Here is a 27,953-nt window from a genome sequence, read left to right as displayed (position 1 = left end):
AGAGGGCAGCCATGTTTCCATCTCTCGCTGTGATCCTGACCACGCCATTCACACTGGCCCATCTGGGAGAGCTCTACACTGAGCAGAAAGGAGGCGGGAGGCTTACTTAGAGCAGTCTTCACAAGCAATGTTCCCTGAGGTTTCCTTGATGGTGCGCTCAGAGACAAACGCTGGATACTCTGTATCACAAGGTTCCAGAGTCTGCTTCAATTTCTGGGCTGCAGGGATAGGGGGAAAAAGAAAAAGATGAAGAACACAGGCACAGGCTTTATTGTGACTGGCAGCCTACAGTAACTCAGAACACAGTTCCGCTCCTGCTACGCTGTGATTTTTCTAGGCACAGCATAATGCATTATTTTCTAATTAGTCAAGTGATTTCATCTGCCAAGCAACTCTATAAGCTGTAATTCCTCAAGCAGTGTGTTGGCTTCATCCACTATCATTTATGCATCACTAGAATACTTTCTGGGACAACATCAGTCAACGGGTCTCTGCCTTCAGACGTACTTGAACTTAGCAACAACACATATGTATATCTGAATAAATGTATAAAATACAAGTTACACCATATTATTCAGGGTGAGACAAAGGTCATGATGCAATTGTGTGGTTTTATTACAGAAACAAAATTGAAACATGGAATAGTAAAATACGTAATGTCTTTGAACCACAGCCATGAACCTAATCCTACTATTATGAAGTTCCTTGTCCAGTAATATAGCACTAGATAAGCCTGGTACATAGATGAGCACACAGTAGGCACTTGGTAAAGTCTCTGTGGTTGGTAAAATAATAAACAAGTTATGTCCAGTGGGCACGTTCCAAAACCTCTTTAAGTTTCCTTTTTTTTTTTTCAATGTGCAAATTGGGGATAATATAGTTTCTCTATCAGTGAGTGATGTGAGAAGTACATGAAACAATATATGTTGAGTACTTAGTACAGTACCTGGAACATAATGGGTGCTGAGTATCAGTGAATAATAATAAATAGTAACAACACTAATAGAAATAAAAATAACACTAGCATTCTAGTGAAGCCATTGTAACATTAAAATGATAAGGATGCTAGATACTAGAACACAGCAGTTAAGGTGAAGACTCTGAAGTCAGAGGAGTTTGGCGTACAAATGCCTGCTCCAATGCTCCCAGCTAATCCTCCGTATTCTCATCTATAAAATGGAAATGCTGATAGTACAGGTTCTTGTCACTCATTAACATCTTACCAGTAGAATGCTCCAATAACCAATAGTTTGGAAACCAAAAGTTTCCAATAACCAAGCTTTGTGCAAAGTTTTTGGCTGATGTCTATACAGAAATATAAACACATATTTATAAATATCTAGAATATATAATTTATGTTTTCAACTCCAAAACTCAATAAGATTTTAACAAAATGATGTGTTGACAAAGTCTCAAGTTGTATTCCAACGACGGTTGGATGTCAGAAGCACGGGTACATGTTTTGTGGAGTGTCTATGTGGAGGCAGCTGGCACTAAGCAAGGCATCAAAGGATTACTAAATGCTAAATGAGCATTTGGTAACCACTAGCTATTTGTTGGGTGACCAGGAAGCCATATTCCAGGCATGTATATCCTAACGTGATTCTTTTTCTCATATAGACTTTTCACTGAGCTTTAATTATTTTGAGGAAATTGACTGGGGGCTTGGGGTTGAAGCATAATGCGTTGTAATTTTTCTTTTTTCTTTTTCTTTAATTTTTTTAAATGTTTATTTATTTTTGAGAGAGACGGGCAGAGAGGCAGAGCACGAGCAGGGGAGGGGCAGAGAGAGAGGGAGACACAGAATCTGAACCAGGCTCCAGGTTCTGAGTCGTCAGCACAGAGCCTGACACGGGGCTCAAATTCACGGACTGTGAGATCATGACCTGAGCCAAAGTCGGACGCTTAACCGACTAAGCCACCCAGGCACCCCGTAATTTTTCTCATCTAAAACAAAACGAAGTAGATTAAATCAGCTTGTTTATGTAAAACATGTAATTTCTAGAAACTGGTCACTGATATGAAGACAAAATGCCCATATAACTCACTGAGTTGTTCTGAGTAATAAACCGACTAAAGCAGGTACAGCTCTCAACCGAGGGATACATGCACACACTTCCACAAATATGCATGCGCATACACACACACACACAGCCTTCACGAAATGCTGGCTGCTAGAGAGTGTTCCTATCTACATACCAGGAGTTGGACTAATTACATAGTAACTAAGGGCACAAATCAGGGGTCGTGAATCTTGCCACTGCTGTGTGACATCAGGTGAGTTTAATCTCTATACCTTAGCGTTCTCATCTGTAAAATGGGAATAAGAACACCAACCTCATGTGGTTGTTTGGGGATCAGATGAATTAATACATGGGAAGTGGCTGGCACAAGGTGAGGCCTATTTAAGTGAACATGCTGACTGCCACAGGACAGCATGTTATTAGATGGAATCCTCAGAAACTGATGGCCTTTTTGAACCACTGCTTTTTGGTTAGAAAGGGCCGATGGCTACCTTCCCGATGTCTGGCTCCACTGCCAGTACAGCACTGGCGAGTGTCATGCTCCCAAAGGCGTAGGTCCGTCCCCTGTGCCCTGCGGTGCTAGCTGATAGCAAGTGTGATCACGTGCTTGCTGGATAAATGAGTAATTCTCCTAAATGGTGCTTTTCAGGCAATCAGACAAAGGAGATGTAAGCGTCTCAGGCCCGCATGACAAACTGCCTGCCTTCAGGCGGGAAGGCAAGGTCAGTTTAGGTGGCCAGTGCCCAACAGCAACAGCACAGAGAGGCACCTGGTGGGAACGCCATTCACTTCCCAGTTCTCTTTCGGTGCCTCTGATTTCCTCAGGGGAACATCTTTGATGGTAGGGAGGTTTCCCCACCCTCCTCTCATTTTCATTTTCTTTCATTTGCTCTCGCCTGCCCCCCCCCCTTTTTTTTTTTTTTTTTTTTTTTTTTTACCTAGGAAGGCCACACATAAAGCACAGAGATACGGCTACACTTTCCTGACGCTTTTTATTTTCACGATTCTTATGTTTACAATTGATTCCTTTGTATAGCAAATGATAGTGACTTTTGATTTGGGGAAACTTCCTTTTAATGCTTAAATTGTTTGAATTTCAAAAGGTAAGGCCATTAAAACGAAAGAAAGTAAAAAAAAGAAAACAGCACAGATGATAAGAGGCGACAGCACCCATATGCAGGTGGCATACAGTCACTGAATGACGGTAACGGCCACGTTTATTAAGAAAGTGCTCCATGCCAGATGCTGTTCTGCTTTACATGTTTTAATCTATTTAACAGTAAAACATGACAAAAAAAAAATAAACTATAAGGTAGGAACAATTGTTTCCTCTGATTAGTGAAAGGAAGAGAGAATTGCATAAATTGCCCCAATTCATCCAGTGAGTGTGTGAGTGGGTGAGCCAAAATTTGAACTTGGGCTGTCTGCCTCCAGCACACATATATTTAACTGCTCTGTGAAGTTTGGCCAATGAAAGAAAGGAAGAAGGTCTGTGGGGCGGGCTGAGATGGGCAGCACACATGATTTAACTAAGCCCAATAATTGCACCATCTCTAATTGTAATTGTCTGGGCCCAGTTACAATGGAATGAGTCCAGCGCTCTCAATGGTGAGGCTCATTTGGCTCTGATCCTTCCTGGAGATGAAATTCTTGTTCCCTTGACAATTGTAGGGCACCCATACTGATGTGGCCACAAACTGTTGAATCCATGTGCAACACAACTACAGACTGGCTGGAAGTTGCTTGATGTGCTTTTGGGAAACGTGTGAATGATCATATAAAACCATGGCCATATTTAATCTAAATAAGATGGTTTACTACGAAGACCTTCCTTTGTCTGGAGTGTTATGGACACCACATATATTTGCCAGTCACTACCATTTATCTATGGAATTTCGAACCAATAGCTAAGGCTGCCAGTAATCTAACGGGCGCTGTTTTAGCCATTAGGCATTTAAAACTCATTAGCTTACAAAGGCAAAGGTAGAAGCAGTCATGAAGCTCAGCTAGACTGATTCCTTATTTTGCAGAAAACCGGGGTTCAGAGAGCAGACATAGCTTGCCTTGAGCCTCACAGAAAGTGACTCACCATGACCATCATTTACTTAAACACCGCCAGCAATGGGCCACCTGGGTGGCTCAGTTAAGCGTCTGACTTCAGCTCAGGTCATGATCTCAAGGTTCGTGAGTTTGAGCCCCGCATAGGGCTCTGTGCTGACACCTCGGAGCCTGGAGCTTGCTTCAGATTCTGTGTTTCCCTCTCTCTCTGTTCCTCCCCTGTTTGTACTCTCTCTCTCTCTATCTCTCTCAAAAACAAATAAACATTAAAAAAATAAAAAAAAACACCAGCAGCACGTTCACAGCCAATACTCAGTAAGCACTTGCTACACCCCAAACACCGTGCTGGGCCCCTCGTGTGGAATTGGTCCTCACCACCAATGCGGAAGGTCTGGGGCTCTCCTGTTCTACAAAATGAAGAAACTGTAGTCCAGGGAAATAAAGTCACACCGCCGTGAGTCAGGGAGCCCGGATCTGCTTCTGCATGGTCACGGCCCGGAGCGTCCCTTCCGTGCTGCCACACCGCTCGACGTCCCATCCGGCCAGGACCGGCTGGCTCCAGCTGGAGCCATGACCTACCACTCACTCACAATGCAGCACCCAATGGAGCATCCACACAATTGAATTTCTTTAATTTTCCCTTAGCAACAAATGTCCCTGATGAGAATAACTGACTTGGGTTCACAGTAATTATGGACAGACAACTGGGAATGAATAGAGTTGCCATTTGAAAAGCTCTCCTCGTCTTTTGTCTCTGTGAATGCACCCCCATTCACACTCGGTGCCAGCAAGCTCCATTCTCTCTGTGCAACTTCGCCAAAATGATACCTTTGTGATAATCAAGCAGAAATGGGCTTCCACAGTCCCCTTCATTAAGGAAATGAAGCAGATAAACAGTGTAATTATGGATTCCATTTTTAGCTAAACAAAGATGTATGTCTCAGCACAGGGTCTTTGTCTAGTGAGGGAGTGGTAAATTTAGAATGAAGAAACCTTGCAAGTCAGTATTTCTGTGAAGCTTGAAACTTTTCTCTCCTTACGCTGGGTCTCACATTTACATTTATATTTGACAAAGATCTCCAGCAGCCCCGAGGACGAGTTCATTCACCCGCTTTGATTCCATTTCTTCATCTATAAAATGGAAAACGTCAGCCACGTCCAGCAGAGGGCTATAGGCCCGGATGAGACAGTTCATGTGCTTCACACGGGGGTCCAAGGAAGGCAGGCTGCCTTGCTCGCTGCCACCTAGCTGAGCCCTTGGTTTAGGTCTGAGCCCTCCGTGACCCAGAGCTGTCTGACTGAGGGAGCTCAGGAAGGTTTAGTGACAAATTCCAGAGGTCCCCACCGCTCAGGAATGCTGAAGGGATCTGAAGATCATCTAGTGCCAGGACTCTGGAGATGGAAAAGCACTACACTGTACATGGGCTCACCGTGTGGTGACGATAGAATCATGTGGCAAGGTCTTTCCAATATCTGGGGGAAGGTCTCACGGCGCAGCACAGGGTGACATGACTTAGAAATACCTATTAAAGAACTTGTAGAAAAGCTTCTAAAACAGAAAATGGAGAACTGAGGCATCACATTAGTCCTGTTTGCTAACATTTTGCCCACTGTTGGTCCTGGTACAGGGGGAGCAGGGGAGAGGGGGTGTGGAATTTCAGAATGGGAAACTGCATACATTTCCCATGAGTGCAAAGACCATATCCTCTTCCTTATTCTTCATCCCCTACCCTCTACCCTTCAGTCTACGCTGGGGTTTTGCAGCAGTGGCACTGATGATACTCTGAATAGGATGATTCTTTGTTGCCAGGGACTATGCATCGTAGGATGTTCAGCACTATCCCTGGCTTCTACCCACTGCATGTCAGCAGTATCCCCGCTCACCCCCACTTGTGACAACCAAAACTGCCTCCGAACATTGCAGTGACTCCTGAGAGAAAAAACTCCCCCGCCCCAGGTTGAAAACCAGTGGTCTAAGCAAGGATTACAGTGACTAGCACACAACAGAAATTCTAAAACTGACCGTCAAATCTGAAGGACCAGAACAAGAGCGTGGGCAGGGCCTGTGGCAGCAGGTCACCGGGAAGGGGAGCAGGCTGCGGTCAGAATGGGGGCCATGGTGATGCAGGCTGGCATGAAGAAGTGGGGCATCCTCACACTCACCGTGGAAGCTCCTTAGAGAAGGTGGGCAGGCACCCGGTTGTGAAGAGGGCGCCAGGAAGCAAACCCTGAAGACGACTGGCCACTGCCCTCAGCACTGAACACACCCCTGAGAGCGAGCCGCGGTCTCAGCCAAAACAGCCACCATCGCCCCACATGGGAACACCACCCACCATGTGTGGAGCACTCTGCTGTATGCCAAGTCTGCCCGTGTGCTTTGTGTGCACCAACCAACCCATCATTGTCTGTGCTGACCTGCCGGGACACCGGAACCCAGAGAGACTGTGCAACCTGCCCAGAAGTAAGCAGCCAGCGGGCAGCAGGGGAAGGCTGCCTGATCCCCGACCAGAGCACTTCACCTGGGCAGAACCGCCACGCTCTGGCCTCCCGGAGCCAAGCAGAGGGGACTTGTCCCCGGGAACTGGCGGTGCCGTGAGGGCAGCCCTTTGACCCACTTGTGATCCATTCTTTTGGCCTCTACTGATCTTCCTTCTTCCATTCCTCTCTTTTAATCTCATTTTACTTTTTTCCACTCCTAATAGTAAAATTGTGGAAAAACTAGTGGAATAAGAAGAGTAAACAGAAAAAAAGATAGCAAGTGCCCATTTAGCAGGTCCCTTCCCAGCCCTCATTCTCAAATCTGGTGCAATTTTAAACAAAAGCAGGTTCACGCTATAGGTAACATTTCCTTTGGGGGACATAATAGTCTTTTCTTCCTAATTCATATTTTGTTCTGTGCTTACTGAGTCCCCACTGGCTGCTCACCCTATTTATTTAACTCCCTATGCCCCTGTTCCCCCCATCATTGGATGCTTGTCCGGGGTACACACTGTTTAGCATATTGTTTATCTTGGTATGTTACTTAATTTCATGAGCAGTTTCGATCTTCTTAAAAAGTTTTCAGAAGCAGAATCTTGGTAAAGGTTCTCTCTGCCTCTCTGTGGATGGGCTGTCATTTATTTTGAAACGTCCTTACTGTTCACCTTTAAAGAGTTACCTGTATTTGCAATCATCACTTTCTTAGTGATGATCATCCTGTCATACATCCTTTGTTCCCACCCCAGTTTATTTCCTTAGGCTAGATCTCTAGAGGCGATGTTATGGACATGCAAAGCAGGTACCAACCCAACAAGAAGGGGCAAGTATGGAGCCCACACACTGAGGGTCACCAGGACAGCGTGTGCATACGTGTGTGAGAAAACAGGGCATAAAGGTGTTGTTCCACTGCGCTGTCAGCTTCTGAGAACAGGGTCAACCCCAAACATGTTTGGGTCAGGTGCACTGTAATCAGAGCTCATCGAGTGCAGCTGGACGCGTGCACCTCTCTGCAGAGGTTGCCCCATGTCATCCTCTAACAAGAAACTAGGGAGGTCCTGGATTTAGGACACATGGTCCTATTTGTAAGTCACAAAGCTACGATGACAGTGGCTAGAACGGTCATACCCGGCAAAGGAAAGATTTGCCAGGGTATTCAGTAAGTAACCCGTGGCATTGAGCACCTACTATGTACTGGGCACCAGTTAGGTGCTAAGGGATACTGATGCCATCCAGAAACTCTGGTTTAGTGTGAAACAAACTGGGACAAGAATGGTGCAGAAACGCTGGGGAAGTGTGTGAGCTGACCGGGACGAAAACAAGAAGGAAATGCTACTAACTCTTCCTGGAAGAACTGAGAGAATCCTCACCGACTGGCGTCTCAGGGGATGGGGGAGGAGATGCCAGCATCTGGGGAAGGCTGCTGCATTACTCATCTACCTCTATGAAAAAGACAGATCATTAAAATAATAATAATAATAATAATGATAATAATGGCAGTAGTCTAGCCTAATTCTGGTTCCTTGCATCCCTGGGAGGAAAACAGACATGAATGAATGCACACAGGAAAGGAAGAGCAGAGCATATCTGGGAAACAGCAAGTGCCTGAGCAGGTGGGGCGGATGGCTGTGAGACGGCCCTCATTAAAGAGCACGGGTTTTGTAGGGCCCGGGGACTTGACTGTTTATCCCTGTGGTCAACACTGTCTGCACTGTCTTCATAGTTAATTACAGCTACCTGTTTTGAGTCACCACGCTCAGCAGATAGCATGATTTATCATTAAGCACACACACATACACACACACGTGATAGGAGATAAATATTATTTATTATGTCTCCCATTTTGCTTAATGTAGGGAAACTGAGTCTTGAACATCAGCTAACTTGCCAAAGGCTAACCTCGGAACCACGACTCAAATCCACCTTGCTCTAATTCCACAACTCACACCTCTACAAGAGTTTCCATGAATCATCAAATCGCTGAAGGCTTTTGAGTGGGGAGACTATGACTAGATTTGTATTTTACGAGGCTAATTGTAGCAAACAAACAAATAAAAAACTAGAGTGGTTATCCATTCGCTGAGACTGAAAAAGGCAATGTGTCTCCCTTAGATTCTGAGCACTGCTCGCAAGCTTTTTGAAGAGTTCACACGTGCAGTGTTTGACTGCAAAGTCTTAGTGAAGGAAACAGGTCAGGGTGCACATTCAACACGGGAGGAATGAAACCCGTGGCATTTCTGTCAGACTAGATGGTGCTGCGGTCAGCACAAAGGGTGCCTTTTGCTGACTGAGCTGAAAAATCATCACTGGGTCCCAGGTGGTTTATGTGAGCACATCCTTGATGAAAAGTGGCCAGTGACCCCAAGGCTTATCAAGTTGAGCTGGGAAACAAGAACCGGCTGCTACTTACCTGTGGCTGTCATATCTGAGTGCCACCAGCTGCAGAGGTTAAATTCCACCAGAAACCTGAACAGGTAATGCAAAAACCCAGTGTTACTCGGTCATCTGCCCCAGACAGAACAGTGGCATTGCTCCCCTCATTTGAAAGAGGAACATCATTACCCGAAGCTATCAGTATGGTTGGTTCTGTTACTACCGAGTTTTCACTGGGCTTTCTCTTCCTTGGGAAAGGCTATTTTATCACCGATGCCGGCCCAACACTGAAAGCGGGTTTACCTAGACTTAATAACTCGTTGAGAAATATCCCGCTTGTAGGCAGAAATAGTTCTCCAGTTATAGTGTGAGTCTATAGTAAAAAATCAACTCCGAAGGGCTTCCTCTGCCTTGGTGCAGAAATACAAATAACATATTCTCTACCTATACTATGATCTGCCATAATAAAGGAAGCTTTCAAAATTTATACTGCAATGCAAACTTGTTCAGCCCTGTGTGTGTGTGTGTGTGTGTGTGTGTGTGTGTGTGTGTGTTTGTGTGGGCATAAATGGAACAAACTTCTCTTTATGAAATTACACCACAATACAACTTCAGAAAAAAAAATCAAAATCTCTCAACTGCCAGTACAAAGAAATGCAAAAGTAATATAAACCATCCTCCAAGTGAATAGAGATAGATCAAAATTCCATCATTTCTTTTTCAGGCTCATGGCTACTACCTAGAGCAACTCATAGTCCATCAAAATCTCACTATTCTCTGTTACTGTTGTTCTCTGCCTCTTAGATACATAACAGAAGTGAATTTGAATTTGTAATGTTGTTAAATTAATATGGGCTACAATAAAGCGATAAAGACAATGGCTGTTCATTAAATGATAAGAAATCTGCCTCCAATCCTCAGAAAGTGGAGCCTTACTGGGGAAAATAAGAATCTGAGGGTCGGATACAGCTTGAACAATCTGGTTTCCATGCTCATCCATGGAATTCTTCCCTTTTCTGGAACACAGTGCCTCTGTCATGTGTCCAATACCTCTTCTGGGAGTCAATCAAGGCTTTCATCTTTGAGCCATTTCAATCTGACCTAAGTCACAGATGCATCCAGCATCCTCCAAATAGGAACACAGTTTGACAGGGTAAACAATTAATTCACACCTGAGCAAAGCCCCCACCCCCTGGATCATGACTGCACAAAACTCCTGTCCGGGACAAGCCCCCCCTCTTCTGCACATGCCAGCACATCCAAAGGAGCACAGTGGACAGCCCCAGCAATTTGTCCTTCTGACCACAGCCCACCCAGGCTGCATTAAAAACAGCCAGACATCTATGTTAAATTTAACACTAACCACAATAAATAAATTTGGTTTGTATATTACAAGCTGTTAGTCTGCTAAACAATGACATAAGGGCATAAGCAGTGACCATGAATAACTTAAAGATAATTTTTTGGTCTCAGCTTTCAATACTTGGAGATATTCAATGAGGTTATCTCAGAGTATTCTGAATCCAATGCTAGTTGAAAACACGGAACAGTCTTCCACTTCGCTTTATGATACAAAAGACAAGCAATATTACTTTTAAAAAATGCAGCAAATTATACTTACAAGACAAGTTCTGTCATTATCCATTTTACTGCAGCAAGGAAGGCATGATAAGGCTGAAGAGAAGAATTCAGTACATTGAAAACAATGCATCACATATGAAATGCGTAGTTTAACTTAAGGCTTTACATAAAGACAATGTTATTCTTCTAGAGAGATTGATATCATGTTAAAAAACAGTGAAGCTCTAGCTAAAAGAAGAAAATGGTTGGATACTGTATCCTAAAACTAACATTTTAAAACTTTGAACTTCCCTGTAGTGAGATGTGATTTACAAGTAAAATAAACATGATCTAATATAGGGGTTATCTCTGGGAGGAAAAAGGAAGTTCAGCAAATGATGTTTAAACCTTTACCCTCCAGGGGCTAATATTTTGCAGCCTGATGCTGAAGGGCTCAAGTCATATAACTAATTTCAAATGGTAATTCACAGATCTGCCTCTCAGAAAGGTGATTCCCTGTTCTCCATCACTGGATGTCATTCACTGAAACTAGCAAAAGTTGCATATACTTCATTTTAATGTTGCCCATGAGTTATGTAGGGCTTAAGCTGCCTTTTCTCACACATACATATTTGGACTTGAAAAAAAATGACAACCATATAAACATGTGATTTTATCCTTGCCGAAAATCCCCTGCAACTCTCTAAAGGACGGCAACGACAGCCCAATCTTTATTTGAGAATATTTTAATTTAAACAAGCAGTTGTATTGTTTACTCTGTGATATTTTCTATGTGGATAATTCAATTTCCTGAATTCTGGAAAATACCAGGCCCCTGTCTCAGTTGGTTCTCTGAATCTACATGTGCCAGATATTTGATTAGTGGGTGCACTTTGAGAGGCAATGACACTGGCAAAGCCCTTGCCCCAGAGGGCAGGTCCAGAGAAATCTCGGAACCTTTCGTGGTTGCGTTCAGGTGTCAGAGAATTGAAATGACAAATCCTGCTTTCTGAAGTTATGGCTGTTTAATCCTACCCTCTGAGCATTTGGACGGTAAAGACTACAACTAGGAATGGGGGAATTATCCAGCTTTAAGTGAAACAAAAACCGACTTACATACCTCTAACCATTTTTTTGAAACTTCCCTATTTCAAGCCAGTAAGTAAATGAACAAAACAACAGTAATGACAGTCTACTGGGTTATTCTCAGCCCACAGGGATTTCAGACTGGATCTCTTGCTCTGATTTAATTGAGCATGTCAACATCATTCGGTGAATCACAGGGCTCTCAGGATTAGGGTCAGATAAGGATGTAAACTATTAACTATTTCCTAAAACTAAATGCAACTTGCTGTCTTATGGCTTTGTTATATTTCTTATTGCTTGAAAAACAACCATCTTTTTTCAAAAAGACCCTGGTGGTCAGGCCCTGGGATAGTTCTGTGCCTTTGTACCTGCTGGGATGGGTAGTGACATTTCTGCAGTCCTTGGGTCCCTGGGAGGAGGGACTGAATAGAGGGATTACGGAGGCTCTGGAGGTGGGGAGGGGTGGGGGGCGGGGGCAGCTCCCCCAGGGGCCAGGGGGAAGAGCACTCAAGCATTGTGTGCCAGACGCTGGCTCTATGTATGGGCACACAAAGGGATTATGTAAATACAGGATTAAAAATTTAAATGGCACATTATCATTCAGAAGGGTAAAGCCATTGAGCTTTTAAGCCTAATGATGAAAACATATCTTGGGAACATTTTAGGTCTAGAAATAGTCCTGCTAAAGCTAGCGAAGTTGGATTTGGAAAGACATGTTGATTCTCACTAAAAAGTGGTATTTTTTCAAAGCATTCAACTTTCAGTTCCTAGTTGCCTCTCAGAAATTTTCCAGCTCCAAATCATTTCTTACTCCCTCAGTGTAGGAGAACTGTGTTAAATACTGGGCTTTTAAATAATCCCCTTGCAAGATCTTACATCTGCAAATGAGAAGGTGTGTGTTTATATCCTAAAAACCAAAATGGCTCATAAATTTTGTGTTTCAAACCAGATTTTAGGTTAACTTTTGGAATTTACAAAATGATAACATGTGAAGCTTCTATTTATACACATAGGTCGGGTTATATTGAAGTATCCTGTAACTGTTGTTTTTTTTTTTCCCCTGTGTTTTCAGGTGATGGGTGGCCAAATTTACATTGCTTGTACATCGTAAATTATATTTTCTAACTGGGAGCAAATTATAACGGTTAATTTCTGGCAGTGTGAAAGCCTGCTTCTAGTGATACAACAGCTATATTGATTGGTTCTCAACTGTGACACCACTGATGGAACCAGCTCCAGCAAAAGTGACAAGGAAGCACACCAGCATCCTGATTAGGGTAGAGAATCTATGATCAGAATGTGAATTTACCCACAGGCTCCTCCTAGGTCTCTTCCAGACCCGAGGGAAGATTTCTGCTGAACCAAACTAAATTCTCTTTCATATGGGAGAGAATCCACAAATCTTCTCCTCTTTTCTAGCCATCAAAAGGGGGTTGCTGCATTCATTCATCAGTGACTTCAGACCTGCTTGTCATTCATATAATCAGTGGGTTTGGGTTTGAATGGAAGTGTTTCTTCTTCACCAGTAAAATCAGGAAGCACTTTAAAACATTCATGGTTTTGCAAAAAGATGAACTTGATTACCCCAAAGATAAAGACCTGCTCGCACACAGAGACAGATACAAACGTGCCACTGTTTTGTGGGTGACCACACTGTACTTACATCCAGTAGCCCGCTGGCACTGTCACTGCTGTCCTTGTTGGCCCTGCACATGGCTTGATAGTCATACAGGGTAATTCTGTAGGAAAGAACAGAAAGGAGGGTCACTAAATGGGAAGCTGTGTGTGAACCAGCACGGTGAACTCACCACATCACCATCAAGTGCAGCAGTGACAAACACAAATAAATACAGGCCTGAAACAGATGACAAATCAGGAACATGCAAAGTCTAGGACTGGAGACACAGGCACATCACACTTGGAACTTGAAGAGGAAGGGAGTAAAGGTACTGGGGTTGAGGGGAGGAGACAGGGATGAGATGAAACAGTCATTTTGGTTTAAACAAGGTTGATCTGCTTGGACTAGGATACTCCAGAGGGACGATGCTGTTCTGAACTGGATTCTGGGCCCTGGAGGGAACCCACTTGGGCCATGTGTCCAGGATTGAGGAAGGCTGGGAAGGACCACTTTGAGTTCAGAACTGGCAGGATCCTCTGTCTCTCTTAAGCACTAGGAAATATCCCTGGACCAAGATAAGCACTTTGACAACTAGTTGGAAACTAGTTGGCTCCTTGGTTGTAATCCCCACCACTCTCCACTGCCACCACTATACCAGTGACTGTATGCTTGCTTTGGAAACAGTGCCATTTATGAAACAAGAAAATGGATGTTTTTTTTCAATTGGTGATGAAAGGACAGCTCTCATTCCCAGTTATGACCTTAACTCAACTGCCAAGATATTTCACTCTATAATTGTTCCAGATATTTTAATTCCTCATCAATAACTTTACAAAGAAAGGAGAATGGCACTTTCTGGTAGCAAGTTAAAGGTTCTAGATGGAGCAAACACCTTATCCCACAGGCGACATGCCTTCTCTCCTCCTACCAGCTCCCCTTCCCACTACTCTGGTGTCCCAAAAAAGAGACACTTAAGGTCCAGCCTGAATTACATAACAGCTGCCAGGTGACATGTTAACACTGCAATACAGGAACTTCTAAATGGCTGCAAGGGATACTCCCTGCAGGAATTCCTTTCTAGAATAATACAATGCTAACCATGGAGCGTACTTAACGCTAGGCTGGGGACGGGCCCTAGAATAGAAGTTTCATGCAACAGGACTGTTGCTGGCGCAGGGCACTAGCCCAGCACCCAGCACAGAGAAGGCATTCACTTTCAAAAGGGTGAATGCCTGAATGATTGTCTGATTGCATGAATCTTGAAGAGATGCCATCACAACTAGATAGAAGAGGTCAAGTTCAAACTAAGAGGAAAAAGCTTCCTCCTCTAGACAATAAGCTGGAAGCATCACACAGATAGATTAACAAAGAACCATCTATGGACACCAAGTAGAAGACCGGCCATGTGTGATCAAATCAATATGGAAACCAGCTCCTGACCAGCATCACATAGGTGTCTTGGGTAGCAGAGTCCAAGAGGGCACCAGTGGTCAACACAATCTCCCAGCAATCTCCCCAAAACCTCTCCCTCATCAAAACATTTCTTGCAGTCTTGCTCACTGTCCTCTGGCTATTTTCTTTACAGCAGATGCCAGAAGAAACTGTGTTTATTGAGACAGGAATGAAGCCCATGAACCAGCCAAGCACCTGGCTCAGGGAAGTCCCCAAACAACCCTGATGCTGCCCCAGCCACAGAATCAACTGCAGACCACAATGGACGATTGCATTCAGTCCCTGACTTCCCCACTATGCCACAGTCCACACCTCATCTGCAGGATTTCTGCAGGTGTCCCTGAAAGGGCTTTCTAGGACTTGGCAAGAATTATCATTGGCTTCATCCTTTTCATACCGCTCAACTCCGTCTCTACAGCTAGAACTCGGGCCAGAGCATGGTGAGAGGCAGCATGGGTTGAGTGGAACGTGCCTGTGTGTGGAGTCTTGTAGACAGACACACAGCATGGCCTTGGTTTGCAAGGTTAGTTTCCAGGTGCCATTATCCAGGGTGTAATCTGAGCAAGATGCTAACCTTCTTCTGAGGCCTCATTTTCTCACTTATAAAATGACTCACAAAGATGTTCTGAGATTTAAATAATCAGACATGTGGAAATATACTGAAATATACTATGTAGTATGCTAGATTTGTTATGATCCTTACAACAAAAGGCCTTATTTTGTTCTTTGTTGGAGTTTGGGACCTTTTAAAAATTTTTTTAATGTTTATTTATTTTTGAGAGAGAGAGCGTCAGCGGGGTTGGCGCAGACAGAGGGGGAGACACAGAATCTGAAACAGGCTCCAGGCTCCAAGCTGTCAGCACAGAGCCTGATGCGGGGCTTGAACTCATGAACCATGAGATCATGTCCTGAGCTGAAGCTGGACACTTAACCAACTGAGCTACCCAGGGGCCCCTTGGAGTTTGGGATCTTAAAGCTATGCTATTCCCAAGGGCTCAAGCGACTGGCAGTGTGGCATAATGGTTAAAACATTAGCTTTGAAGTCAACATCTGAGTTCAAGTCCTAACTCGGTCACTTATTACAATGTTGTTTCATCTTGTTTCGCTCTCTCGGTGCCTCAGTCTCATCTGTAAAATGGTGAGAAAAATGGCTACCCTATGGGTTGGTTGTGGAATTAAATGAGATGATAGACACAGTGCAATCAGCCCAGTGTCTGGTACAGAAGAAGCATTCAACAGAAGGCAGGGCTGCAGCTGCTGTTATAATTTATTAGTCTGGTTTTCATTGCCATGATTAATTAATGGGGGTGGTGTTTAATGCAATGGGAATTGACTCAGGCTTTACCCAGCGGGTTAGAGGATGGGCAGGCCTCCGGATTTTCTTAGCTCATTGGCACACACGAGGCAGCATAAAACTCACACTTCATACTGCAGTATAAGACACCTTCTGGTGCCGTACTGGGGTTATCGAGGGATGATGTGGGAACTTCTGTCTGTGGGCCTTACAGCTGAGGACCATCATAACAATAGCTGATGTCTACGGAACTCTACTTAGCAACCATGAGCAAGGTACTCTTGGAAGCACGTTCCTACCAGATAGATTCTAATCACCCCCATTTCACAGAGGGCCAAACCAAGTCTCTGCTAGCCTAAGTAATGTGCCCAAGTCCACACACCTAACAAATGGCAGAGCCAGAATTAGATGGGGGTCAGGCTGAGTCCCCTCGTTCTGCCTTCTGCTCAGAAGCAGTGATTAGAATTCAGCCTGGTGCCCTCTCCCAGTCTCACTGGAATGTCACAGAAAATGCTGCCCAAGATAAGGTCTCAGGACCAAAGTCCAGAATCAACTTTCAAGTCAAGCTGAGGGGCTGTCTGGGGTCATCGGGCCAGGACAGACCAGCTGGCTGTGTTAGCGAGAGCCCCCTTGGTAACCACCCTCACAGGAAGCTCGGGATTCTCCTGGGATCATTTTCAAAGGCTCTGGTTTACTCGGTGAGGCCAAACTCAATTGCCGTGGGGCGGCCTCCAGGCCAGAGATCCTGCCTTTCATTTCACAAGGAAGCTTTCCTGATCCGAGTGCCATTGGGGAGGTTACAAAACAAGCCTTCCCTGTCTTCTCCACGCTTAGACAGCTTTAACTAGATGTTGCAGAAAGAGAGACTTCCAGATTATTACCCTTTTTGAAGTGATTTTGTTAGTTTTAAATAACTCCATTTTGTGGCTACCTGTATCCTGTTTGGCTGATTAGAGCTAAAGAACATGATAATTGCCTGCTTTCATTCGGCTCTAAAATAAGCCCCGAGCATCGTGCCCAGCTGAGACTGTGCTGCAGTGCTGCGCTCGCAGTTTATTCTTATTACAGATGGCATGCTTTGGTCCCCACGACACCCCCACGCAGGCTGCCCTTGGAGCTTATCATTAGCATCTCTGTGCCCCTGACGGGTCTCTCTGAGACTCCGGCGGAAGGCAGAAGCAGTCTCTGAAGAAGAAACTCAAACTGATACAAAGAAAACCTAGACAGCCTGTGTGCCCCTGTGCACTGTAGGGCCGTGGATGACAGGCCCGTGACATGGGGACTTGTTGAAAGCTATTTTGCTGATTCTGCTCCTTTCCAAGTAGACAAAGATCACAACCAAGAAAAATATTTCTTCTAAGAATTAGAAGTTTCCATTTCAGGGGCGCCTAGGTGGCTCGGTCAGTTAAGCGTCCGACTTCAGCTCAGGTCATGATCTCACCGTTCATGGGTTCGAGCCCTGCACCGGGCTCTGTGCTGACAGCTCAGAGCCTGGAGCCTGCTTCGGATTCTGTGTCTCCCTCTCTCTCTGCCCCTGCCCTGCTTACACTCTGTCTCTGTCTCTCAAAAAGTGAGTAAACGTTAAAAAAAAAAAAAAAAAAAGTTTCCATTTCAAAGGCATGAGCACAGCTAATTTAGACTTGTTAGTAACTGTAGGGACCAGCATTTATTAAACACCTACTGTGTGCCCATGAGGCCGGGTTCTTTACCTGTGATGGCTCATAGGATTAGCTCTGGCTACACTATCTGCCTAAACACCAATCCTGAAACAGCTGAATGTTTGCAAATACAGCCCTAAAAACAGGACAGGGAGGCATTCGACATAGACACTCACTGTATTTACACAATTTTGAATCTAAAAGTGTACGAAGCAAAGTGAGTGACTTGCTAGGGCAACATGTAAAAATATATATTCTTTGTTGAACTATAAAAGGTGGTCTCGGGCAGCTTCCAACTTGCAAGTGATAGGGCACGGAGCAGAGACCCAGAAAATGCTTAACAAGGCCACTGTCACCATGGGAAGCCTTACTCGTTCTTACATCTCAGAAAACCAAGAGAGTGGAAAGCTCAATCTGTCGATCTGAGTGTTAACAGAAGGTTCAAAACGTGCTGTCCCTCCCCTCCTTTTCACACTGGTGGACGTGTCTTCCCACAGCAACTTCCTACAGAGACTGCACTGCTCCCCAAAGTCAGCCCAGCACACGGAACACAGCAGAGGCGCGGAACCTACATGACCCTGGCCCTACTGCTTTTGAGCCCCTGGCTGGAAATCACTGACACATCGAGTTAATGAGCACCCGTCATTAGCAGAGAATAAGCGCCACGTGGCCACACCGGCCAGGAGCCCAGCCCACAGGACGCTGGGGCCACCAGAGTCCAGGGCAGAACCCTGAGAAGCGAGCCTCCTTCATCCGATAGATTAAGCAGGCGATCTGCCAGCACCAAAGGCTTTTCATCAACAGGTGCTGATAACACAAAACGAAGCAAAGTTTCAGAGAGTGGTCGTGCCAGCATCTCACCTAGGTAATAAAAGCAGTAACAATAAGAAATAATCAATTACTTTCTGCAGCATGGAGGCATTACCTCTTGTGTCAGGGGCATGGTTACATTTTATAGGAGAGGGAACAGGCTCAGAAGGTGCAATCACTGCTCCGAAGTTATCACAGCTCTACTAAATGGAGGAACCGCTTCAGTCCTGAGGCAAAGGATAATGGGTAGGCACGGTGGTAAGAGCACGTAACTGGCAACTGGTTTGTCCATTCACCTGCCCCTTCCATGAGAATTAGCTCAACTGAAGGGGAAAACGGAATCTCGATGAATGCCACATAGAAAAGATTAAATTTCTTTGGCCTCTTTGTTTAAGAAATAGAAGGAAACAGCTGAATTCTGCTTGGGGAATGAGTTGAAGCAAAACCCATTTGCGGCAAGAAACTTAGATGCTGGGGGGGGGGGGGGGCTTCCTTGGGCTCTGCCAAGTTCATGAATTCACGTCCACATTTCACAGCACTGCACCACAACAATTCCTGTGCTGCACGCAGCATGGCAGGACCTCGGGGAGTCGGTGTTCCTGGTGCCATTATTGCCATTGGTCAAACGCCACGGGTGTTATTGAGTGTTGCTGCTTGTATCTCTCGGGGTCAGGCATCATGGACAGATGAATCAGTTGGTAGCTACGACCATTTGTGTTTAGGACTGCACTGGGCATGTGAGGTGTGGGGAGAAATTGGGGAGTTGTAAACAAAGCCTCACCTTGGGAAGATTTTCCAAGTGGATATCACCGGAAACCAGATTCAGTATTTAGAGGGTGTTATGTGGGCTGAAGGAACCAGGCACGCTGGATGTGGCTGAGACTATTAGAGTCTCCCAATGTCCATTCTCCTGTTTTGCCAAGCAGAGCCCTGAGTTTTTGCTATGTACATTTCCTAGGTTCCTTTGTAGCTAGGTGAGGCTGTGTGGAGTGGGAGTATTGTATGGGACAAAATACTTTATTTTTTTGAAACTTTTTAAATGTTTATTTATTTTTGAGAGAGACAGAGTGTGACCAGGAGAGGGGCAGAGAGAGAGGGAGACACAGAATCCGAAATGGGCTCCAGGCTCTGAGCTGTCAGCAAAGAGCCCGACACGGGGCTCGAACTCACGGACTGTGAGATCATGACCTCGGCCGAAGTCAGATGCTGAACCGACAGAGCCACCCAGGTGCCCCTGGGATAAAATACTTTAATAAATAAACTTTATTTTACTTTAATAAATAAGATTTACTTCTTAAAGTAAGTTTTTCTTAAAGTTTATTCATTTATTTTGAGGGAGAGAGAGGGAGCAGGAGGGACAGAAAGAGGAGAGAGAGAGGATCCTAAGCAGACTCTGCACTGTCAGCACAGAGCCTGATGTGGGGCTCAAACTCACAAACTGTGAGGTCATGACCTGAGCCAAAACCAAGAGTTGGTTGCAACTGACTGAGCCGCCCAGGCACTCCTTATTAAAATAAATTTTAATCAAGAAATTTTATTTGGCCTTTTGGACCTCCCTGGATCCTCATTCTGCCAGCAGAGATTGCAGATGTGATGGCTGGAGCTAAGCAGCTATCTTGGACCATGAAGTAACCTTGAGTTTAAATGCCAATGGAGGAAGGTAGAGAAAAAAGATATGGTCATGGGTCTGTGATGACAACAAATTTGTATTTTCAGACTTCCTTCATGAAAAAGAGAAAAAGGCTCCCATGTTCTCTAGCCCCTTGTTATTCTAGAATTTCCTATTATTTCTAGTAGAACTAACTCCTAACTGATATATTGGACTCTAAGTTTGAAAAACTTTCTTTTACTACCTCTTGGAGCAGAATAAGCATAAATGTGAACAAATATTTCCATAAGAAATACTTCAGTCTGCTCCAACTAGGGGAAAAGACATGTGGGGATTAGGTAAACGTGGTCTGCCATCTGGAATCTGAGAGACAACAGTTCACATTCCATGTCCCCCACTCACTACTGTGGGTGAACTTGGACAAGTTACTCACATGCTCAGCCACCACTTGCAGGTCTTCATGGTCAAAGGGAAATAATGACAGTAGTAACTTCGTGGAGTTGTTATGGGGATTAATTAAGGTAATACACGTAAACTCCTTGGAATAATGCCCGTCCTGTACTTAATATTCAGTAAATGAGGCCTGCTGCTATTATGATGAGGACGAGGGCAGCGTTCTTCCTGTTGTCATTGGGGATGCTCAGGCAGGCAGCTTGAGGATTTTAAAGAGTGATGCACTGGAGTTCTCATGTCTCTGCCTTCCAGAAAGTTTGGCTCCGAAACACACTTGTTCAAGCCAATCTGTCTTCTTGTTCCCTTCAATGCCACCTCTGACAAAGCATACTTCTGTGGAAACGGTCAGGTCAACAGGAAGCCGGGAAGCCATTACATTCATTACATGAGTGTTGAGTATTAGACATTGGGAGGGCAGTCGGCATGAGAGAGCAGCCATCCAAACATAACAGGCTTCTCCTTTCACACTCTCTAGACTGAAAGGCCAGGACATTGGCTGAAATGCAGCGTGATTACCAAGGACAGGGAAAGCTGCAGTCACCGGCCACGGAGCCTGTACGGTTCCATCATGTAGAGACAGGAGAAGAAACGTCCCAAGTCCTGAAGTCTACCTGACGTGTCACCTTTCTAGAAAGGCAATTTAGAGAGCAGAAGGAGCCACCACAGGGAATTCTGCACAAGCCAACTATGTTAATGAATGTGTGGGGCGAGGTGAGGAAGACATTCACCAGGCCCCATAGGGAAAATGTGGTGGTGGAGGGGTGAGAGCTCAGGCATGTTGCACCAAGCACATAACACAAACAAAACCGTATAAAGCAAAACACACACAGCCAAGATGGAGAGGACCTATCAGTAGCTCCCAAAGCAAAAACAGATTATTAGCAAGCGGTCCGTTTCTCTGCAAACCAAAGGCCAGGCAGGACCGATTGGTCTTTGCTTCCTCAAGCTGAATTCGATACACAAAGAACAAAGGAAGACCTTTTGGCAGAAACCACAAAGATAAAGTTTGGTAAAAGTACGCATTACTCCATTTAACCTCCACCTGCAGGTATACACATCCTTCTTTCAGTTCTATCTTGCTACTGAGAAAACTGAAAGTTAGTGAGTGAATGCTGACCAATGTCAGACAACTCCAAAGTGGACAGCACCTGGAATGGTACCCTGGTGCTCTTAACTTAGTATGTCTTGACCCTAGCCATGCATGAGAAGCACGTGGATACTTTCAAAGAGCATAAGTGCCTAGGCTCCATCCCCAGATGAATTTCATATGAATCTTTGGGGATGCAGCCTGAGCACAGGCGTGTTTTAATAGCTCTCCAGTGAGGGGTACCTGGGTGGGTTGAGCAGCTGACTCTTGATCTCAGCTTAGGTCATGATCCCAGGGTTGTGGAATCTAGCCCCACATGGGGCTCTGCACTGAGCTTGGAGCCTGCTTGGGATTCTCTCTCTCTCTCTCTCTCTCTCTCTCTCTCTCTCTCTCTCTCTCTCTCTCCTCTCTCTCTCTCTCTCTCCCCGCCCCTTCTGCCCCCCTTCCCTGCTTGAATGCTTTTTCTCTCGAAAGAAAGAAAGAAAGAAAGAAAGAAAGAAAGAAAGAAAGAAAGACAGGCACCCAGGTGGTTCAGTTGGTTACATGTCTGACCCTTGATTTCGGCTCAGGTCATGATCTCAGGGTTTGTGGGACTGAGCCTTGCACAGGGCTCTGCGCTGACAGGGTGGAGGCTGCTTGGGATTCTCTGTCTTCCTCTCTCTCTCTGCCCCTCCCCTGTTCATTTGCACATGCACGCACATGGGCACACGCACACGCAATGCACTCTCTCTCTCTCTCAAAATAAATAAGCATTAAAAATAAATAAATAAAAGCAAAAGCTCTCCAGGGATGCTGACTGAGTCCAGGCCCATAGGCCCATCCCCAAGGCTGTGCTGTGGAGGTTAACTGTTGCATAGTAACCAGCTCTGGGGAGTTTTAATGATTAAAAAAAAGAAGAAAATGAAAAAAGAAAAAGATCAGACATTTGGAGCTATTATCTAAGAGCTAATCTCACATCCTGCCCGCAATACTCTGCAATCTGCCGAGCAATTTCACATACTTTGTTTTAGCTAATTCTCACAAAATCCCGTAAGGTCCATATTTGGGTGAGGAAGAAACCGAGGCTGGGAGACAGGGAGTCTGTGCAAGGCCACACACGGCGATTCTGGTGCTCAACCTAGAGTCCTCTTAGCTCAAGTGCAGTGTGTCAAAGAGGCCCCATCAGGAACCATGGATACTCTATCTATCTATACATACATAAAATATCATTTTATATATAAAACATATATACATACATTTTCAATTCTCCTGGATATTTGACATTGAATTTGAATCACTGGGGACAAGAAGTGGGGGAGACACATGAATTCTAAGAAAAATCCTTTGAAACTAGGTGTTGTCTTAGTAATCCGAAGAGGGGTGACATCACTGCCAATGACAAGAGAGAGAACCATGGGGTGTGGATTTTGAGAAATAGGAATGCAAGGCTCTTACTGGCTGTGAACGTGAGTGCAAAAGAAAAATAGCTACGCTGGGAAACCCTACGTGAGTCACCATTCCGGGGAGTCTACTTACTCTCTGTGATAAGAACGAAGAAGTATTTGAAGTTCTCTGTCTGGATTTCAACGCAAAAAGCTGACCAGGCACATGGTAGATCTCATGAGAAAATACACGAAGCCTGAAAACATGGTTTGGTTTAAAGATTTATCAACTTCAGCTAAAAGAAATCTGGGTGATGCTATCACTCAGCTGGCCTCCCATCCTCAAAGTCCTGCTTGCCCTGATAAGACACTGCTGAGCCAACATCTTCCTCAAGCTCCCCTTCACTTCTCAAACAGAACAGGAAGAAGCTCCATGCACAACTCAATGCTACTCTACACAGAACCAGGTTAAGGGCAGACACTAGAAAATTCTGAGCTCAAACTGCAGGCTGTTTGAATCCAACTCTGTTACACAGAGACTTAGGGCAGCTTCTTAACCTTTCTAAGCCTCATTATTTCCATCGGTAAAATGGGTATATTTATACCCAGGGCCAGCGTCATGGGCATACAGCCTGTGTCATTGCATAAAACCCTGTACTTGGAAGGGCCCCAGGCTTCGTTGAATATTCTGCTGTTGGCAGTCTTGAAATTCTTAATAGGTTTTGAACAAGGGACCCCGGATTTTCAGTTTGCACTGGACTCTACAAATTATGCAGCTGGTCCTGTTTATACCTGCCCCACAGAGTACTGGAAAGTGCTGCAAGAGGTAAGATCTGGCAGGTGCAGCTCAGGTCTGGTGTGGGGTAGGTGCTCCTGGAAGGTAGCCACTGTGACCATTACTTTCACACTGCTGAAGCTATTAGTATGTTATTTGGCCCATCATACTATGTCACATGTAACCAGGGTAGACAGAGTCAAGTCAAAGACTGAGCTAAAGTGACAACGAATGACCATTTTGTCTCTTAGATTATCTGCACACACTGCCATGGAACCTTCTTGAAGCTCCCTTGAGTTGGTAATTTGCACAAATCTGTGGCTTCCTTCCCATCCCCATGGTGCTGTAGACACAGAAGCGGATATTCTTTCCCTCTGATGATGCTGCTAAGTAGAACGGCCATTCGGTCACCAGATAAGTGAATACACAATCAAGGCAAGAATCCACTGTCATGTAAACAAGCATCATCTTGCTTTAGAGAGAGAGGCGGCAAATCTGGACCAGGGGAGAGAGACAAAGGGAAGGTGACAGAGGGGGATGGTGTTCTCCTCTGTGAGCTCTTTCTGGAGAAGGTGGTTTGTAGGGTTCTTGTCCGTGAAACTCATGTTTTAGGACTGGATACAACCAGATCAAATCAAGAAACCTTGTGCCATCCTGGCACTGTCCAAGACACTGAGAGGAGAGAAGATGGGAAGTCAGTGAATTCAGGGAATGGGTCCTGGGCTTTTCCCCGGGTTCAATCACGTCCCCAAAGCAATTCAGCCTCCAGGCATCCTGTGTTCCGGGGTGGGGCTCGCTTTCACGGGGACCACAGCTTCTGTTCCAGAGCACCATCAGGTACTTTGGGCTACCTCTTTTCAGTGCTGCTGAAATACAGGCCTTCCCTGAACAAAACGACTGTCACCCTTATGCTCTGAGGACACACTGCTTGCTGTAAAAGGCAGGGGCACCGCAGCACCCCCAACGCTGGAGGCCCCCTCGCCAGGCAGCGTGGGAAGCCTTCTGTGAGGTGTGTGGATGCAGAAGGAGCACCACCTGGTGCCAAGCAGAAAGCGAAGCCAAGACTGAGCAAAGATCCGCAGCGATACAAATCACAGCAGCAGCTAGCCATCACTGAGCCCTTAATATATGCCAGGCACTGGGTACGGGCCTTCTGCTTATTATTACCCCATTAACTCTGACAGCATCCCATGGAAGTAATTATTATTATCACCTTCATTTTCCACATAAGGAAACCAAAGCTTGGAGAGGTAACTTGACTCAGTTCTAAGGCACGCAGCTAGTAAATGTCAGAGTCTGGATTTGAATCCAATCCATCTGACTCCAAAACATAAACATAAACTCTCATTGCTCTGGTGGCCCCTGTGAGGGCCCCTTCAAAGAAGCCCATGATCACTGTCAGCTAACTCCCAGAGGACAACAGATACTGTTACACTTGTGTCAAGTCCCTACTCCTTCCCTTTTCTCAAATATGTTAGCTACTCTCACAGCAAAAGAAAGTTCTAGATTCATGCCAACCATGCTTCAATCACATGAAGGAGAAGACTGGGGATTTACAATCCTACTACAACCTTTCTCTTTCTCCCACCAAGCTTTTTGAAAGGAATATCCAAGAGGGAAAAGGAAAAAAAAAAAAAAAAGATTTTGTTAAAGAAGTTGAAAAATATGCTTTTGAATGAGAAACACGTGTGTGATTATTCTCATCTTTTGTCTTCCCCCACCACCGAGTCGAAAGCAAACTAACAGGACACAAATGCACACACATCCACGTCAAGATAGGAACAACCAGTGGTGCCCTGCAGGGCAGACAATCCAGACGCTGCCCTGGGAAGCTTTAAGAAGCGCTGGAAAACTCCACAGCAACCCAAGCCCAGCTCCAAGCAGGGTTTTCAAGCACGTGTAGCAAAAGAGGAAAACACTGCACTTGAATTTTAAGAAAGGGAATTGAACACCCCGCGGCAGGCAGGCTGGGGGCAGGCAAGTGAGTGTCAGAGAGCGCAGAAGTGCTGGAGTTATGCCAGTTTTTTATATCATTTCTTTTTTCCCCTCCTTCTGGCACAAACAAGCTATGGAATCTCAAAAATTGGGTCATCATTTTTGAATTCCCTGCTTTCAGCACAGCGCTCAGTTGGTCTTGTTGACTGGCTCAAAAGTCCGATTTCCTGAGCTAACACTTCCTGGCCATTCAGCTGCACGGAGTAATGACTAGGGGCCTGCCTTTCCCACCAGCAGCAGTGGTTCTCACAGGCGAGCTGAGGTCCATCCTTGTAGTGCCTGCTATTATGTATTTAACGGCATCAAATATGCCCACGAAAGCACCGCTTCAAAGACTGTCATTTCCTGTTGACTCTGGGGTGGGGTGGGGGACATTACTGACATCCTGATCTCCTTGGGGAGATGGCTTTTCCCATAGGCTTTGGTGTCCCCCAAAGCATGGCCAAACTGCCCAGGAGAGAGTGGGGCCAAGCGGAAGCTATCATACACAAGCTTCACTTAGGGTCAGTGACAGCGCTCACGACCGAGGTGCCAGTAGAACTGGGCACCATCTGGGTTTTCTTCTAGCAGCAGATTTTAACTTCCCTCCATCTGGGGGCAGGTTTTGAGACCTTTCACTTGATTTTCCAAAATTATATCGGCAGGTGTCTGTCACTTTGTATCCCCCATTTCCAGATTTCTAGCAGCCTTCCCCAGTTTGCCAATGTGAGACAAAATACAGTCCTCCTTTTTAGCCAGCGGAAAACATTTCCTATGTCTTTGCAGCCACTTGCTTGAGACTGCTATCATTGCGTCCCAGCGAAGGCTCTGACTCCAGTATTGGCCTCCAATAAACCCTATTCTGGGTGAACAGGAAACCCATTGTGAGCTGAGTTTCTGTGACTCTTAACACTCATGCAAGAGGCATCGAATTTCAGCAAGATCTTCTGAAGTATGAACACCCGTACAAACCAGGCAGGGGTCAAGTCTGGGCTTGCTTTATTTGACCTTGGTTCGTTTTATTTTATTTAGGCAAACTTTTCCAGGGGGCGCAGGGGACCATAAAATCCTTACCTTTTAAAGGAGCCCATTGTTAACAGTTTGTTCATCACGGCCCCTTCGACCTCGCCAAAAAAGTCTCCAGTCTGCGGGGAAGAAAAGAAGACCCAGGAGGAAGTATAGATAAACAATGTGCCCAAACACCAGAGAATAGAAACGGGCGCAGCTCTGTGTTCTGGAGCAAAAGGCGCTGTCACATTAAAGTGGAGTATGTCCTCACAATCAGTAGAAGTGGTGGGATTACGCAGCAGACTAGAAAGCTGACGGGAAGGTTCCACCGTACGCAGCACGTGCAAAGAGCGCCGGCTTTGCAAACCGCATGCGGAGCGCTGGAACTGAAATGCACACGCATGCGCGCGCACACGCGCACAGACATGCGCGCGCACCCGCCCCCCCCCCCCCCCCACCCGGATGCAGTAAGCCTTCATCTGCGCTCAGTCTCTTGTGATTAAAACCCTACTTCGTAGAAAGAAACAGGCTATGAGAGGGCTTCCCAAGCAGTAATAAAAAGAATTGTTTATAATTCCTGGATGACCTGTTTAGGGAAATGTAGCCGTCCTCTTCATCGGCCCTATAAATCTCCTGCTGTTGAGAATGCATCTATTCTCAAAATCACTTTCTGAAGAGCACTCTCAATTGTGTCCCTGGGCAGTTACCATGTGGACAAATCAGGCAGCCCAGGGTCCAGCCCCTTGAAGAGGCTTAATCAGACCTCTAATGGCTCACCCCTACGTCCCCAGTCCCCAGGGCATTTAGGGCGTAGCAGCCCTTCCCCACCACCTGATTGATGTTTTTGCCTCAGACCAGCAGCTCTTGGTGTTGGCTGAGATTTGCATACTCTGAATGGTGGGATGAAAAATTAACGTCCTTGCCCATCCCTCCAGGCTCTTGGAGCCACAGTCCTCCAGGTCTCCTGGGAGAGGGTGTAGGCAGTACAGCTGAAAAGAGCTTGGGACAACAGCCTTCTTCTGCCAACACCCTGGAATGAGCCAGTGTAGACCAGTAGAGAACCCCCATGTCTACGGTGGGTGCTCTAAGGATTTATTACTTCTGTGTGGGGTGAGTGGAGGGCATTACCGTCAGAGCCTGAATTAATAAATTCCATAGGCTTTGTATTAGCTAAATCCTGATTCAAATTACAACTGAGTGACCTCAAGCATGCTCCTGGGAGTTTTCAGGCAGAAAGGCATAGAAAGACTTTGTCAGAAAGTCACGAAAGAGAAGAGG

General features: G+C 45.4%; 1 protein-coding gene across 1 annotated transcript in view; it reads right to left on the bottom strand.

The window, feature by feature from the left end:
• The window catches only part of CACNA2D3 (calcium voltage-gated channel auxiliary subunit alpha2delta 3), an 860,086-nt gene that overhangs the window by 50,399 nt on the left and 781,734 nt on the right, over positions 1–27,953 (bottom strand). The window contains exons 31-35 of the mRNA XM_078442942.2: positions 26,742–26,812; positions 13,240–13,315; positions 10,552–10,604; positions 8,968–9,023; positions 107–218 (exon numbers count right to left, since the gene is read on the bottom strand). Coding sequence (XP_078299068.1) covers positions 107–218; positions 8,968–9,023; positions 10,552–10,604; positions 13,240–13,315; positions 26,742–26,812 — 368 coding nt within the window. The remainder of the gene's footprint in view (positions 1–106; positions 219–8,967; positions 9,024–10,551; positions 10,605–13,239; positions 13,316–26,741; positions 26,813–27,953) is intronic.

Source organism: Panthera onca, chromosome A2 (assembly GCF_046562875.1).
Source record: "Panthera onca isolate mPanOnc1 chromosome A2, mPanOnc1 haplotype 2, whole genome shotgun sequence".
Classification (NCBI taxonomy): domain Eukaryota; kingdom Metazoa; phylum Chordata; class Mammalia; order Carnivora; family Felidae; genus Panthera; species Panthera onca.
Note: the sequence above shows the minus strand (reverse complement) of the source record. Positions and strands in the feature narration are given on the sequence as shown.